General features: G+C 44.4%; 1 protein-coding gene across 1 annotated transcript; it reads left to right on the forward strand.

Moving 5' to 3' along the window:
• Positions 1-1,517: 1,517 nt before the first annotated feature.
• Positions 1,518-13,022, forward strand: LOC123481170 (aldehyde dehydrogenase, mitochondrial-like). The gene is made up of 7 exons (XM_045218345.1): positions 1,518-1,709; positions 2,370-2,474; positions 3,057-3,197; positions 9,069-9,148; positions 11,792-11,903; positions 12,598-12,726; positions 12,852-13,022. Exons 1-7 carry the CDS (start codon positions 1,593-1,595, stop codon positions 13,005-13,007), a joined length of 840 nt encoding a protein of 279 aa, XP_045074280.1. The 5' UTR covers positions 1,518-1,592; the 3' UTR covers positions 13,008-13,022.
• Positions 13,023-14,885: the final 1,863 nt, after the last annotated feature.

Consider the following 14,885-nt stretch of genomic DNA (forward strand, 5'->3'; position numbering starts at 1 on the left):
TTTCATATTACCATCCAGAGGGAAAGCATGCAGCCACTTGTATCCCCTGTGGACCGCTTCATACATTAAATAGTCATCATTCAGGCTGCAAAGGTGTCGATTTCCTCCTTAACTCGATTTAATGGCGAGAAGGCGGGGAAAAAAGGGAAAATAAGCATACTTTCTTTATGAAACACCATTTTCCACCACCATGCTAGAGTGGCTAATGCCTCTTCATAAACAACAGACTGCTGCAACCAGATTGGCTAAACGCGATATCCAACATCTGGGACTAGCATTCATTGGCATTATAGCCACTCTAGCATGGTGGTGGACGGTCAAATGAAACAACTCAATATCACCATCTGCCGGCCTTTGGGCTATGGTCGATGTAGGCGATAGGCTACTTTTTCTGTGGAATGAGCAGTGGTAGGAAAAGTACCCAACTGTAATACTTTAGTAAAAGTAAAGATAGATGAATAGAAAATGTCAAAGTGAAAGTCACCCAGTAAAATTCTACTTGATCAAAAGTATGAAAGTTTTTGGTTTTAAATATACAGTACTTAAATATACAAAAGTAAACGTAATTGCTAAAATATACTTAAGTATAATAATAATAATAATAATAATAATAATAATAATAATAATAATATGCCATTTAGCAGACGCTTTTATCCAAAGCGACTTACAGGCATGCGTGCATACATTTTTTGTGTATGGGTGGTCCCGGGGATCGAACCACTAAAAAGTAAAAGAAAAAGTATAAATAATTTCAAATTTCTTATATTAAGCAAACCAGATGGCTCAATGTTCGTGTTTTTAAAATTTATGGATAGCCAAGGGCACACTCCTACAGTCGGGCATCATTTACAAATGATGCATTTGTGTTTAATGAGTCCACCAGATCAGAGGCAGTAGAGATGATGTTCTCTTAATAAGTGTGTGAATTGGACCATTTTCCTGTCCTGCTAAGCATTCAAAATGTAAGGAGTACTTTTGGGTGTCAGCGAAAATGTATGGAGTAAAAAGTACATTATTTTCTTTAGGAATGTATTGAAGTAAAGTAAAAAATTGTCAAAAATATCAACAGTAAAGTAAAGTACAGATCCCCGCACAAAAAACGACTTAAGTAGTACTTTAAAGTACTTTACACCACTGGGAATGAGGGTGTGCATAACCTGTCTGCTTGTTTTTGCTCATGATTTTTTGTGTTGAGAATGTGCCCTCATTTAGAAAATTGTTTAGTAAATGTTTCCATTACCTTGGTTGAATAGTTTCTTCTAAATGCTTTTGGATGTTGGGGAGGCTGTTGCAAAGATGAAGTGAAGTCTTGTAACAAAATGTGTTTTTGAGGTGTGATTTGCTATGTTTTATTTTATTTCATTAATTTTATGTTTTCCACCAACGTTTTTCCCCTTTATGAATTTGAGAGGTATTGATGTAGGCGCTATAGCCTACATTTATTTCACTTTGTAAACGAATCTAAGGAAGGCTCTACTGCGCATGCTCTTGGGGGCGGGTGACAGATGACGATCGACTTCGCTGTACTGTACTTTGAAAGCCCGCTGTCCTCTCTCCCTAGTTGACACACACGTTTGTGTTGAAGAAGCACGATGCTCCGAATTGTGTTATCCCGAACTTTGCCTCGAATCTCTGGCATTGCGAATTGTCAGTATTCGGCGGCTGCCATCCCCGTTCCGAACGCACAGCCCGAAGTGCATTATAACAAGGTAAGCGATAAGCATTCACAACCTGTGAATGACATGTTGAGTAGCTATTATCATTGCTGCACACGACTGAAATGATCAGTTTAGTGTATTTCTGTCATGTGTAATTCATTGCGAGGCAACTAGGCATACGTGAGAATTGCAATATATTTTGGCCTACTTGTTGATAACTCTTGTTGACATTAAAACACTTGACCTGATTGAACCTTGTGAGAACGTAGCTGATTAGATTTTGACAATTGCGTTCACATCTTACTTATCCGATACATTAGGTCAACTGAATTACATATACACTAGATAATTGTTGGGTATGATGGTGTTATGCCAAACTGTAATGTGGCAGACAGCCAGAAACTTTCCAGGGTTGTATTAATAACACTTTTGCTAGAGTTGAAAGGCAAGCTTGTACATAGAGAGCCACAACATGTATGCGTTTCTGTTAAATTGTTTTGGGGGAATTTATATACCATTGTAATATTATGTCAGAGACAGTATCATACAATACTGCACAAATAAGAACTGAAGGTAAGTAATGGGATGCAACTGTACAATACAGTATTTATACTGGCTCCAATTTATTTTCGGTCTGTTGAATCAAACAGTTGTGATAAGATCTGTAATCTAAACATAGAGCCTAATCAAATCTCCTCTGTCTCATTACAGCTGTTCATCAATAATGAGTGGCAGGATGCGGTCAGCAAGAGGTCCTTCCCCACCATCAACCCAGCCACAGGAGAGGTCATCTGTCAGGTGGCTGAGGCAGACAAGGTCAGTGGCTGGAACTGCCTTGATACCTGGCCCTGTTCTGTCTAAATGCAAGACTTACATCCTTGGTTCCTTGGAGTAATCACTGATCCAATATAATTGGATAGGTGAAAGCAGGGGTTCCACTAGCCTGCATAGCTTGGACCTATGCAGTCATAATGACTGCTTCAAGAAAGGGAGGACGGAAGACGCCATTTTCAAAGCATTTGTACAGGCCCCTCACTTTTTCTGTATTCCAACAACAGTACATCCTTAGCATGCTAAGACAATGTGACAAGTTGCCTGAAGCAGAAACATGACAATTAGGTGTGGTAGGAGGACGAGAGGGTAAAATAACCAGGGAAAAGGTTAACCTTAACAACAGGTGTAATTAGAGCACAGTCTTGCAGGGGCCAGGTGTGTGACCATCTTATTTGTGTTATTACACTGTCGTAATTAAATTACTTGATACGTTATTTTTTAAAGTTATATAATCCAATATTGCTGATTTGGTTTGCTTGTCTTTTCGTCTCCCTCTGTTTTCCCTCTGTGGCCTCCTCCTCCCTCTCTCCCTCTCTCCCTCTCTCCCTCTCTCCCTCTCTCCAGGCAGATGTGGACAAGGCTGTGAAGGCTGCCAGGGAGGCCTTCAGGTTTGGGTCACCATGGCGACGCATGGACGCGTCGAACCGCGGGCTGCTCCTGAGCCGGCTGGCAGACGCAATCGAGAGGGACACAGCCTACCTAGCGGTCAGTGACGCAGTCCCATTACTGCGGGTCAATGGAAATGATTAACTTGAAGTGGTGTTATGAGCGGCTAATTAGATGCACAACATTCCTGGTCTGGCACTCATGCCAAAGAAAGCAAAGTTGTTGGGATTGTATTAGAGTTTACTTGTGTGGCAATGGCACAGTGCTTTGTCTGATGACAAATGTTAGCATCCAGTGGTGGAAACGTTTTCCCTTTTACCTAGAAATATTATCTTCAAAAAAAGTATGTTCAGATATATTTATTTGGCTTGTGAACAGCAGCACCATATTTTGCAGAGTCAGTGTATTAGTCCTGTATTCCACAGGTTGCTGACCTGAGCAGCTCCCGCGCTGAAGTCACATGGTAGAGATAGAGACGAAGGGTCACGGCTAGGATCAACACTGAGAAACCACTGGGGAAGTGGTGTAAAATAATTCCTTAGTGCTGCTCTTCCAAGACATACACAATGCATATTTGTTGGTGTTATGTTACAGGTTTGGCTTGTTTGGTGAAAGTAATAGGGGAAAGGCTATTGTGGTGAAAGGGTTTCTCTGGGCTTGTTTTGATAAAATAATGAACGGCCTCAGCACAGGAAGCTGCCATACTTTGCCTGGTAAATGAGGCCCTGCTAAAATCAGATTTCCTTTTGCTTACGCAAGGGATTGGTTCTTGGAGAGAGAAACAAACTGCTTAGTTTGTGTGTGTGTGCCTTTGTGTCTCTGTGTGTGTGTGTCTCTCTCTGTGTTTGTGTGTGTGTGTGTGTGTGTGTGGGGGGGTATTACAAGATAGTACATTTACATTTTAGTCATTTAGCAGACGCTCTTATCCAGAGCGACTTACAGTTAGTGAATACATATTTTTTTATACTGGTAGGATTGTTAGGACAGTATTTAGATTGTACTTGATTAACTACTGTCAGATTGGCTTATCAGGGGTACAAGGTCCATCAGGACTGGAAATAACACTGATTCTGTCCACTGAACCGGCCCCACCTGCATGTTAAATATGGATATGGTGTGTATGTGAGAGGGAGTCTGTTCAGAGCCAAGCCAACACCAGTGACTCGTCAGTACTTGTAATTGTTATAAGACCGGCCAATCTGTTGAACTATGTACAGTCCAATGTCCTCAACGTTAACTGTATGTGACTGTAAATGTTGTAGCTAGATACATTTTGTAGTGTGTGTTATGTTGACCACATCTACTCTTTTGTTCCCGTTTGCCAAGCCAAATAAATGGTGCATGGAACTAATCGTTGATTCACTCTTGATGATGAGCCAATTAATTCCCCGGGTTTTGTCTTGCTTGTGCAACAGTCTCTGTTTTTCAAAATATTTGATTCTAATGTGACCTAACTAAAGTGAGGGTTACTGGTGTTTAACTGGACTCTGAAGTGATTAACACCCTGTATCAGAAAATAGTCCCTGTAATTTGATATGATAATGTTATAGTATAACATCTGTTTAGTCCATTAGCAGCATGTTACAGAGCCTACCTCTAAATACATACTGTATGCTGCTGTGGACAACACTGGATATCTATTAGCTCTTTCTAGGAAGGTATAGCAATTTTTTTAGGGGGTAGATCTGCTTTAATATTGCAGATGGCTTCCAGCAATGTAATTGTCTGCATCATTTCCAATCCCCCATATCTTTTTTTATTAAAATAAATACAATTTTATAATATTATTTTCCCCTAACCCTACCACCCCTCCCATAATTGGAGTAAACTAATGGACAACAACACTATATACAAAACAAATAAATGGACAACAACACTTAGGCTTCTACTTCCAGCTTATACATACTTGTCACACCCTGGCTCTGGGACTCATTATGTTGAGCCAGGGTGTGTTCATTTCTATGTGTGTATTTCTATGTTGGTGTTCATTCTAGTTTGTTGTATTCTATGTTTGCCTGAGTGACTCCCAATCAGAGGCAACGAGTGTCAGCTGTTGGCTGGTTGTCTCTGATTGGGAGCCATATTTAAACTGTATGTTTTCCCTTTGTGGTTGTGGGTTTTTGTTCCGTGTTCGGTCATTGATACCGTGGACGTCACGAGTCGTTTCTTGTTTTGTTTCGTGCTTTAACTAATTAAAGTCATGTTTGTTCATCTCGCTGCGCCTTGGTCTACTCCTTACCTCGACCTTGACAGAAAAACCCACCATGCAACGACCAAGCAGCGTGTCCAGGGGCAGCCCTTGGGGTGGACATGGGAGGAAGCGCCGGGGAAAGGCCCTGGCGAAAGAGGAGCAGCGTGTCCAGGAGCAGGCAGCCTGGACATGGGAGGAGATATTGGACGGTAAAGGGTCCTGGACTTGGGGAAATCCTGGCCGGGATGGATCGCCGGCCATGGAGTGAGACGGTGGAGAGGCGACGGAGAGAGGAGCAACGGGCGTGATCAGGGTCGTCGTCGGACGGTCGTGAGGCAACCCCAGAAATTTTTTAGGGGGTCACACGGCATGGACGACGGGCTGACGGAGGAGAAAAGGGGGCGGATCCAGAAGGCCACCAGGCCAGGGGTTCACCGCCCTGTACGTCCTGTGCGGATGCCTCACACAGAGTGTGTGAGGGTAGGCATTCAGCCAGGACGGGTGGTGGCCGCTCTTCACTCCAGGCCTCCTATCCGTCTCCACAGTCCGGTTCGGCCTGTCCCTGCTCCACGCACCAAGCCTACGGTGTGCGTCGCCAGCCCAGCCCGGCCTGTCCCTGCTCCACGCACCAAGCCTACGGTGTGCGTCGCCAGCCCAGCCCGGCCTGTCCCTGCTCCACGCACCAAGCCTACGGTGTGCGTCGCCAGCCCAGCCCGGCCTGTCCCTGCTCCACGCACTAAACCTACGGTGCGCGTCGCCAGCCCGGTCCGGCCTGTTCCTGCCACCCGCACCAAGTCTACGGTGCGCGTCGCCAGCCCAGTCCGGCCTGTTCCTGCCACCCGCACCAAGTCTACGGTGCGCGTCGCCAGCCCGACCCGGCCTGTTCCTGCCACTCGCACCAAACCTACGGTGCGCTGTCGCCAGCCCGGTCCGGCCTGTTCCTGCCACCCGCACCAAGTCTACGGTGCGCGTCGCCAGCCCGACCCGGCCTGTTCCTGCCACTCGCACCAAACCTACGGTGCGCGTCGCCAGCCCGGTCCGGCCTGTTCCTGCCACCCGCACCAAGTCTACGGTGCGCGTCGCCAGCCCGACCCGGCCTGTTCCTGCCACTCGCACCAAACCTACGGTGCGCGTCGCCAGCCCGGTCCGGCCTGTTCCTGCCACCCGCACCAAGTCTACGGTGCGCGTCGCCAGCCCGACCCGGCCTGTTCCTGCCACTGCACCAAACCTACGGTGCGCGTCGCCAGCCCGGTCCGGCCTGTTCCTGCCACTCGCACTAAGCCAGGGGTGCGAGAAGTCAGCCTGGTAAGGCCCATCCCTCTTCCACGCACCAAGCCAGGGGTGCGAGTCGTCAGCCTGGTAAGGCCCGTCCCTCTTCCACGCACCAAGCCAGGGGTGCGAGTCGTCAGCCTGGTAAGGCCCGTTCCTCCTCCACGCACAAAGCCAGGGGTGCGAGTCGTCAGCCTGGTAAGGCCCGTTCCTCCTCCACGCACCAAGCCAGGGGTGCGAGTCGACAGCCTGGTAAGGATCGCTCCTGTTAAGTCCAGTCCTGCTCCAGCCGGCGGGCCAGACTGGACCCGGGGCACTATGGGGGGTGTATTGGAGGGTGGTGGTCAAGGCCGGAGCCAGAACCGCCGCCGAGGAGGTATGCCCGCCCAGCCCTCCCCTGGTTTGTTTAGTTGAGGGCGCGGTCGCAGTCCGCGCCTTTAGGGTACTGTCACACCCTGGCTCTGGGACTCATTATGTTGAGCCAGGGTGTGTTCATTTCTATGTGTGTATTTCTATGTTGGTGTTCATTCTAGTTTGTTGTATTCTATGTTTGCCTGAGTGACTCCCAATCAGAGGCAACGAGTGTCAGCTGTTGGCTGGTTGTCTCTGATTGGGAGCCATATTTAAACTGTATGTTTTCCCTTTGTGGTTGTGGGTTTTTGTTCCGTGTTCGGTCATTGATACCGTGGACGTCACGAGTCGTTTCTTGTTTTGTTTCGTGCTTTAACTAATTAAAGTCATGTTTGTTCATCACGCTGCGCCTTGGTCTACTCCTTACCTCGACCTTGACAATACTATATACATTTTACGGACACAGTATATTTTACTTTAGTTAACTTTTGTTTGTTTTTAATCCCATCCTTCAGCTACTCTCAACCCATCCCATCTATCGCTTTGTTTTGTGTATCAGTTCATAAACCATGTGCCATGGAATCAGTACATCGAAAATCTATTCCAAACTGTTTTGCAATCTATATGGCACAGCTGTCAATTTTGTGGTCCTTAAATGAAACCGGTATCATTTTTTAATTATCACAATTTTCTTTAACCAGGGTCATCTTTAATGCAGGGCCGACAGACAAGTCCCTTACTTTTTCCCCCTTCCACTTGTCTCTTCCGTTTTCACAGTAATGCTGCAATTAGTTGGTTGTAATTTTGGGTAGAGCAGACATTTCCATGTATTTTTGTCAGCTGCATGTGTGTCAACTCCACCAGTCGTATATATGTCATTTACAAAGATTTTTTATTTTTTTATTTATTCCAAAAATAATGTTTTTTAAAAATCAATTAGTATATTTGAGTTTAACCATAATATTTGTTGTATTATTTGTTCTGTCTTTTCTGGTGGATTAAACTGAAATTGCAACCAACTTTCTATGGCATGTTTTAAAAATAGCGATATTTTGGAGATTATTTCATTTTAAATAACCGAAAGTGAGAGGTTGTAATCTGAATAAAGGGAAAAAGGCCATTCTTGAACATCGGGTGAGACAATCTTACTAATCTGCTAGAGAACCAGTTCGGATTTAAGTATAACTTTTCTATGACTGAAGCCTTTAGTGAGAGGTCTAATGCTTTAATATTTAATAATTTATGCCCTCCGAATTCATATTAATTATATAAATAGGCCCTTTTAATTTTGTCTGGCTTGCCGCTCCAAATAAAATTCAATATTTTTTGCTCATATAATTTAAAAAACAAGTCGCTAGGTGTAGGCAAAGCCGTAAGCAAATAGGTAAACTAGATATGACTAAAGAGTTAATCAGGTTGATTTTTCCACAAATAGACAGGTATTTTCCTTTCCATGGTAGCAAGATCTTAACTATTTTTGCTAACTTTCTATTAAAATGTATTGTAGTGAGATCATTTCTTCGTTTCGGGATATGAATACCGAGTATGTCCACATCACCGTCAGACTATTTTATTGGTAAACTACACGGTAATGTAAAGGTTGTATTTTTTAGTGATCCAATACGTATAATAAACTGGGTGGTTCGAACCCTGATTGCTGATTGGCTGACAGCTGTGGTATATCAGACCGTATACCACGGGTATGACAAAACATTTTATTTTTACTGCTCTAATTACGTTGGTAACCAGTTTATAATAGCAATAAGCCACCTCGGGGGTTTGTGGCAAATGGCCAATATACCACGGCTAAGGGCTGTATCCAGGCACTCCGTGTTGCGTCGTGCATAAGAACAGCCCTTAGCCGTGGTATATTGGCCGTATACCACACCCCCTCATGCCTTATTGCTTAAATATAGTACACTTATCATAATTTGGTTGTAATCCAGAGAGGTTAGAAAAATTATCTAGATCCTCTGAGGCTGTGGAGGGATCCAAATTGTGGCTTTAAAAGAACAGGAATCATCAGCGTACAATGACACCTTTGTTTGACAATGTTACGTAATACAGAATGCAGCTTTGCTACTATCTGTCCTCAATCAACCTTTATTATTTAGGCCATGGCGGAACTCTGTTGACACTTTTACCTTATTTTGCCATAGGAACTGGAGACCCTGGACAATGGGAAGCCCTATGTCGTGTCCTACAGCGTGGACGTGCCCATGGTGGTCAAGTGCCTCAGGTCAGTCACAGTAATATAAAATGCAGTGTGTGTGAGCAGTGGAATGAACGCATGCATTTTATCCTTGGAGGATGGGGCTTTCAGCTCGACTGCCCCCAGCCTCTGGAATGCCCTCCCGGACCACCTGAAGGCACCACAGACGCTGGGCTCCTTTAAAACGGGCCTAAAGACCTTTCTCTTTAGGAAGGCTTTCTGTTGATAGCTGTGCTCCTTGGTGACCTTGTCCCTTGTAGCGTCAGCTGTGTTCTTTGTGTCAGTTGTCTTCTAAAATTCTATTTGGTTTTTTATTTTATGTACTTTGAGATTATTCTGTATAATGAAAAGCACTTTACAAATGTAATACATTATTATTATTATTATTATTATTATTATTATTACTTTCTGCAAACCAAAATGTATGAGTTGTTATAAATCTTAAGTGCCAGATGTGGCGTTATGCTATATGGCTGAATGTTTGTTACATTTGTAAGTGTGTGTGAAGTTGTAGGGAGAGGCAGAGACAGAATGATGGTGAAAGAGAGGGGCAAAAGAGGGTGAGAGTGACTGTGAATTAGTTCTTACAAAAATGTGACTGCAGACTACCAAAGCTCCCTTATTTGATTGGCTGGCACCCAGCACCATGACCTAGACTGCTTACTGTATACTCACTGTGGATCCAATCACTATCTCAATCTACTGCAGGTGTGCTTGTTTACCTTTCAATGGCTTGTAAATAGACTCATTTACAGTTTCCTTTGAAAAACAAAATCCATTAACGGTCAAAGATGCATTGTCCTCATTTCCTTCTACTCTTGATATCTGAAACTATAGTTGCTGCAGTTCTCTTTCACAATAAACATGTACAGTGGGGAAAAAAAGTATTTAGTCAGCCACCAATTGTGCAAGTTCTCCCACTTAAAAAGATGAGAGAGGCCTGTAATTTTCTTCATAGGTACACGTCAACTATGACAGACAAATTGAGAGAAAAAAAATCCAGAAAATCACATTGTAGGATTTTTAATGAATTTATTTGCAAATTATGGTGGAAAATAAGTATTTGGTCACCTACAAACAAGCAAGATTTCTGGCTCTCACAGACCTGTAACTTCTTCTTTAAGAGGCTCCTCTGTCCTCCACTCGTTACCTGTATTAATGGCACCTGTTTGAACTTGTTATCAGTATAAAGACACCTGTCCACAACCTCAAACAGTCACACTCCAAACTCCACTATGGCCAAGACCAAAGAGCTGTCAAAGGACACCAGAAACAAAATTGTAGACCTGCACCAGGCTGGGAAGACTGAATCTGCAATAGGTAAGCAGCTTGGTTTGAAGAAATCAACTGTGGGAGCAATTATTAGGAAATGGAAGACATACAAGACCACTGATAATCTCCCTCGATCTGGGGCTCCACGCAAGATCTCACCCCGTGGGGTCAAAATGATCACAAGAACGGTGAGCAAAATCCCAGAACCACACGGGGGGACCTAGTGAATGACCTGCAGAGAGCTGGGACCAAAGTAACAAAGCCTACCATCAGTAACACACTACGCCGCCAGGGACTCAAATCCTGCAGTGCCAGACGTGTCCCCCTGCTTAAGCCAGTACATGTCCAGGCCCGTCTGAAGTTTGCTAGAGTGCATTTGGATGATCCAGAAGAGGATTGGGAGAATGTCATATGGTCAGATGAAACCAAAATAGAACTTTTTGGTAAAAACTAAATTTGTTGTGTTTGGAGGACAAAGAATGCTGAGTTGCATCCAAAGAACACCATACCTACTGTGAAGCATGGGGGTGGAAACATCATTCTTTGGGGCTGTTTTTCTGCAAAGGGACCAGGACGACTGATCCGTGTAAAGGAAAGAATGAATGGGGCCATGTATCGTGAGATTTTGAGTGAAAACCTCCTTCCATCAGCAAGGGCATTGAAGATGAAACGTGGCTGGGTCTTTCAGCATGACAATGATCCCAAACACACCGCCCGGGCAACGAAGGAGTGGCTTCGTAAGAAGCATTTCAAGGTCCTGGAGTGGCCTAGCCAGTCTCCAGATCTCAACCCCATAGAAAATCTTTGGAGGGAGTTGAAAGTCTGTGTTGCCCAGCGACAGCCCCAAAACATCACTGCTCTAGAGGAGATCTGCATGGAGGAATGGGCCAAAATACCAGCAACAGTGTGTGAAAACCTTGTGAAGACTTACAGAAAACGTTTGACCTGTGTCATTGCCAACAAAGGGTATATAACAAAGTATTGAGAAACTTTTATTATTGACCAAATACTTATTTTCCACCATAATTTGCAAATAAATTCATTAAAAATCCTACAATGTGATTTTCTGGATTTTTTTCCCTTATTTTGTCTGTCATAGTTGACGTGTACCTATGATGCAAATTACAGGCCTCTCTCATCTTTTTAAGTGGGAGAACTTGCACAATTGGTGGCTGACTAAATACTTTTTTCCCCCACTGTATACATGGTAGCCCTACTGAGGAGTCTAGTGTCCTCCTGGTATTTACTGAATATAGAATGTAGTAATTACTTATTTAGTGCAGTTGAGAAATATTGACATCCCCCATATCCCTTTTGATGTATCTGAAAGGTGTAAGATTTTTGAGGATTCTTGAGTCCAAGTGTTTACTGTCTCTGTGTGTGCATATGTGTGCACAGGTACTATGCAGGCTGGGCAGATAAGTGGGAGGGGAAGACCATTCCCATTGATGGAGACTTCTTCTGCTACACCCGTCATGAGCCCATCGGTGTGTGTGGCCAGATCATACCGGTGAGTGAGTGAAGGAGCTGTTCAGGGGTTAATGATGGATCTTGATGAATCTTAAGCTGTTCAGGGGTTAGGAATGGACCTCCTTGATGAATCCTAAACTGTTCAGGGGTTAGGGATGGACCTCCTTGATGAATCCTAAGCTGTTCAGGGGTTAGGAATGGACCTCCTTGATGAATCCTAAGCTGTTCAGGGGTTAGGGATGGACCTCCTTGATGAATATTAAGCAACATTCTCAATAGTTCATGTTCAAATTTGGTATTTTTAACCAGCTAACATGTCACTAGTGTATTACCAGCGTTGCCATTTTGTGGCCCCTTTCCTCTTGCCTGTGAGAACTGGTGTGTTTGCTCAGTCTGTCATGGTGAAAGAGACTGGAGAGGAAATAAGAGCTGGCAGAGCAGTTTCAGTGTGCTGGCTTCAGTCCCACCAGCCAATGGGAGGAGGGAGGGAGGAGAGGGGGAGGAGACGGAGGGAGGGAGGCGGAGGGAGGGAGGGATAGGGATCATTTAAGGCGAAACCCTGCCTCCAAAACCTGGCAGGGCTGCAAGGCTGTTTTGTATAAATATAGTGTCAGCCTGGACTTTAATGTGTTGAGTGCATGCATGGATTTATGTCTGTGCACGCGTTTATGCACACATGTTTGATATGGTCTGTCTTTACCATTCACTGTCTTCCTCCCTCTGTCTTCCCTCAGTGGAACTTCCCTCTTCTGATGCAGGCATGGAAGCTGGGCCCAGCTCTGGCTACAGGCAACACGGTGGTGATGAAGGTGGCTGAGCAGACCCCCCTCACTGCCCTGTATGTGGCCAGTCTCATCAAGGAGGTTGGTACACTAACACACACGGACACACACATATACCACACACACACCCTCCTTACCACACTTAAGCACAGTTTCAATGAAGGATGCACAAGTCTAGTACATTTGTCTCTCTCTCTCTCTCTCAGGTTGGTTTCCCTCCAGGTGTGGTGAACATCCTGCCTGGTATGGGTCCATCTGCTGGTTCTGCAATCGCCTCCCACATGGATGTGGATAAGGTGGCTTTCACAGGATCTACTGAGGTAAGACAGACAGCCCATACCTCAGGCAGCTCAAAGAACTGAGTCGCTGTTTAGTAATCTTAGATGACTAACCAATCCCATGACACCTGCATAAATCATATAATCTCAGAAATGAAAATCAACCACCTGCAAGTGCCCAATTGTATGTCTATTTGGATATACTGTATGTGCTGATATTTCTTTCTTTCAAATGTGTTTTGGTGTATTAGTGTGTGAATGAGAATGAGCCCTGTGCTGTCTAAGCAGCTCCATGCTCTACAGTGGGGGAAAAAAGTATTTAGTCAGCCACCAATTGTGCAAGTTCTCCCACTTAAAAAGATGAGAGAGGCCTGTAATTTTCATCATAGGTACACGTCAACTATGACAGACAAAATGAGGGAAAAAAATCCAGAAAATCACATTGTAGGATTTTGTATGAATTTATTTGCAAATTATGGTGGAAAATAAGTATTTGGTCAATAATAAAAGTTTCTCAATACTTTGTTATATACCCTTTGTTGGCAATGACACAGGTCAAACGTTTTCTGTAAGTCTTCACAAGGTTTTCACACACTGTTGCTGGTATTTTGGCCCATTCCTCCATGCAGATCTCCTCTAGAGCAGTGATGTTTTGGGGCTGTCGCTTGGCAAAACAGACTTTCAACTCCCTCCAAAGATTTTCTATGGGGTTGAGATCTGGAGACTGGCTAGGCCACTCCAGGACCTTGAAATGCTTTGTACGAAGCCACTCCTTCGTTGCCCGGGCGGTGTGTTTGGGATCATTGTCATGCTGAAAGACCCAGCTACGTTTCATCTTCAATGCCCTTTGCTGATGGAAGGAGGTTTTCCTCAAAATCTCACGATACATGACCCCATTCATTCTTTCCTTTACACGGATCAGTCGTCCTGGTCCCTTTGCAGAAAAACAGCCCCAAAGCATGATGTTTCCACCCCCATGCTTCACAGTAGGTATGGTGTTCTTTGGATGCAACTCAGCATTCTTTGTCCTCCAAACACGACTGAGTTGAGTATTTACCAAAAAGTTCTATTTTGGTTTCATCTGACCATATGACATTCTCCCAATCCTCTTCTGGATCATCCAAATGCACTCTAGCAAACTTCAGACGGGCCTGGACATGTACTGGCTTAAGCAGGGGGACACGTCTGGCACTGCAGGATTTGAGTCCCTGGCGGCGTAGTGTGTTACTGATGGTAGGCTTTGTTACTTTGGTCCCAGCTCTCTGCAGGTCATTCACTAGGTCCCCCCGTCTGGTTCTTGTGATCATTTTGACCCCACAGGGTGAGATCTTGCGTGGAGCCCCAGATCGAGGGAGATTATCAGTGGTCTTGTATAATAATAATAATAATAATAATTAGTCATTTAGCAGACGCTCTTATCCAGAGCGACTTACAGGAGCAATTAAGGTTAAGCGCCTTGCTCAAGGGCACATCGACAGATTTTTCACCTAGTCGGCTCGGGGATTAGAACCAGCGACCTTTCGGTTACTGGCACAACGCTCTTAACCACTAAGCTACCTGCCGCCCCCAAGTATGTCTTCCATTTCCTAATAATTGCTCCCACAGTTGATTTCTTCAAACCAAGCTGCTTACCTATTGCAGATTCAGTCTTCCCAGCCTGGTGCAGGTCTACAATTTTGTTTCTGGTGTCCTTTGACAGCTCTTTGGTCTTGGCCATAGTGGAGTTTGGAGTGTGACTGTTTGAGGTTGTGGACAGATGTCTTTTATACTGATAACAAGTTCAAACAGGTGCCATTAATACAGGTAACGAGTGGAGGACAGAGGAGCCTCTTAAAGAAGAAGTTACAGGTCTGTGAGAGCAAGAAATCTTGCTTGTTTGTAGGTGACCAAATACTTATTTTCCACCATAATTTGCAAATAAATTCATAAAAAATCCTACAATGTGATTTTCTGGATTGTTTT

This window comes from Coregonus clupeaformis, unplaced genomic scaffold, assembly GCF_020615455.1.
Source record: "Coregonus clupeaformis isolate EN_2021a unplaced genomic scaffold, ASM2061545v1 scaf1517, whole genome shotgun sequence".
Classification (NCBI taxonomy): domain Eukaryota; kingdom Metazoa; phylum Chordata; class Actinopteri; order Salmoniformes; family Salmonidae; genus Coregonus; species Coregonus clupeaformis.

Excerpts from the sequence above, each read along its gene's own strand:
- LOC123481170 (XM_045218345.1), top strand. The coding sequence starts at position 1,593 with ATGCTCCGAATTGTGTTATCCCGAACTTTGCCTCGAATCTCTGGCATT. Across the intron at positions 9,149-11,791 it reads ATGGTGGTCAAGTGCCTCAG|GTACTATGCAGGCTGGGCAG; the intron begins GTCAGTCACAGT and ends ATGTGTGCACAG. Across the intron at positions 12,727-12,851 it reads TGGCCAGTCTCATCAAGGAG|GTTGGTTTCCCTCCAGGTGT; the intron begins GTTGGTACACTA and ends TCTCTCTCTCAG.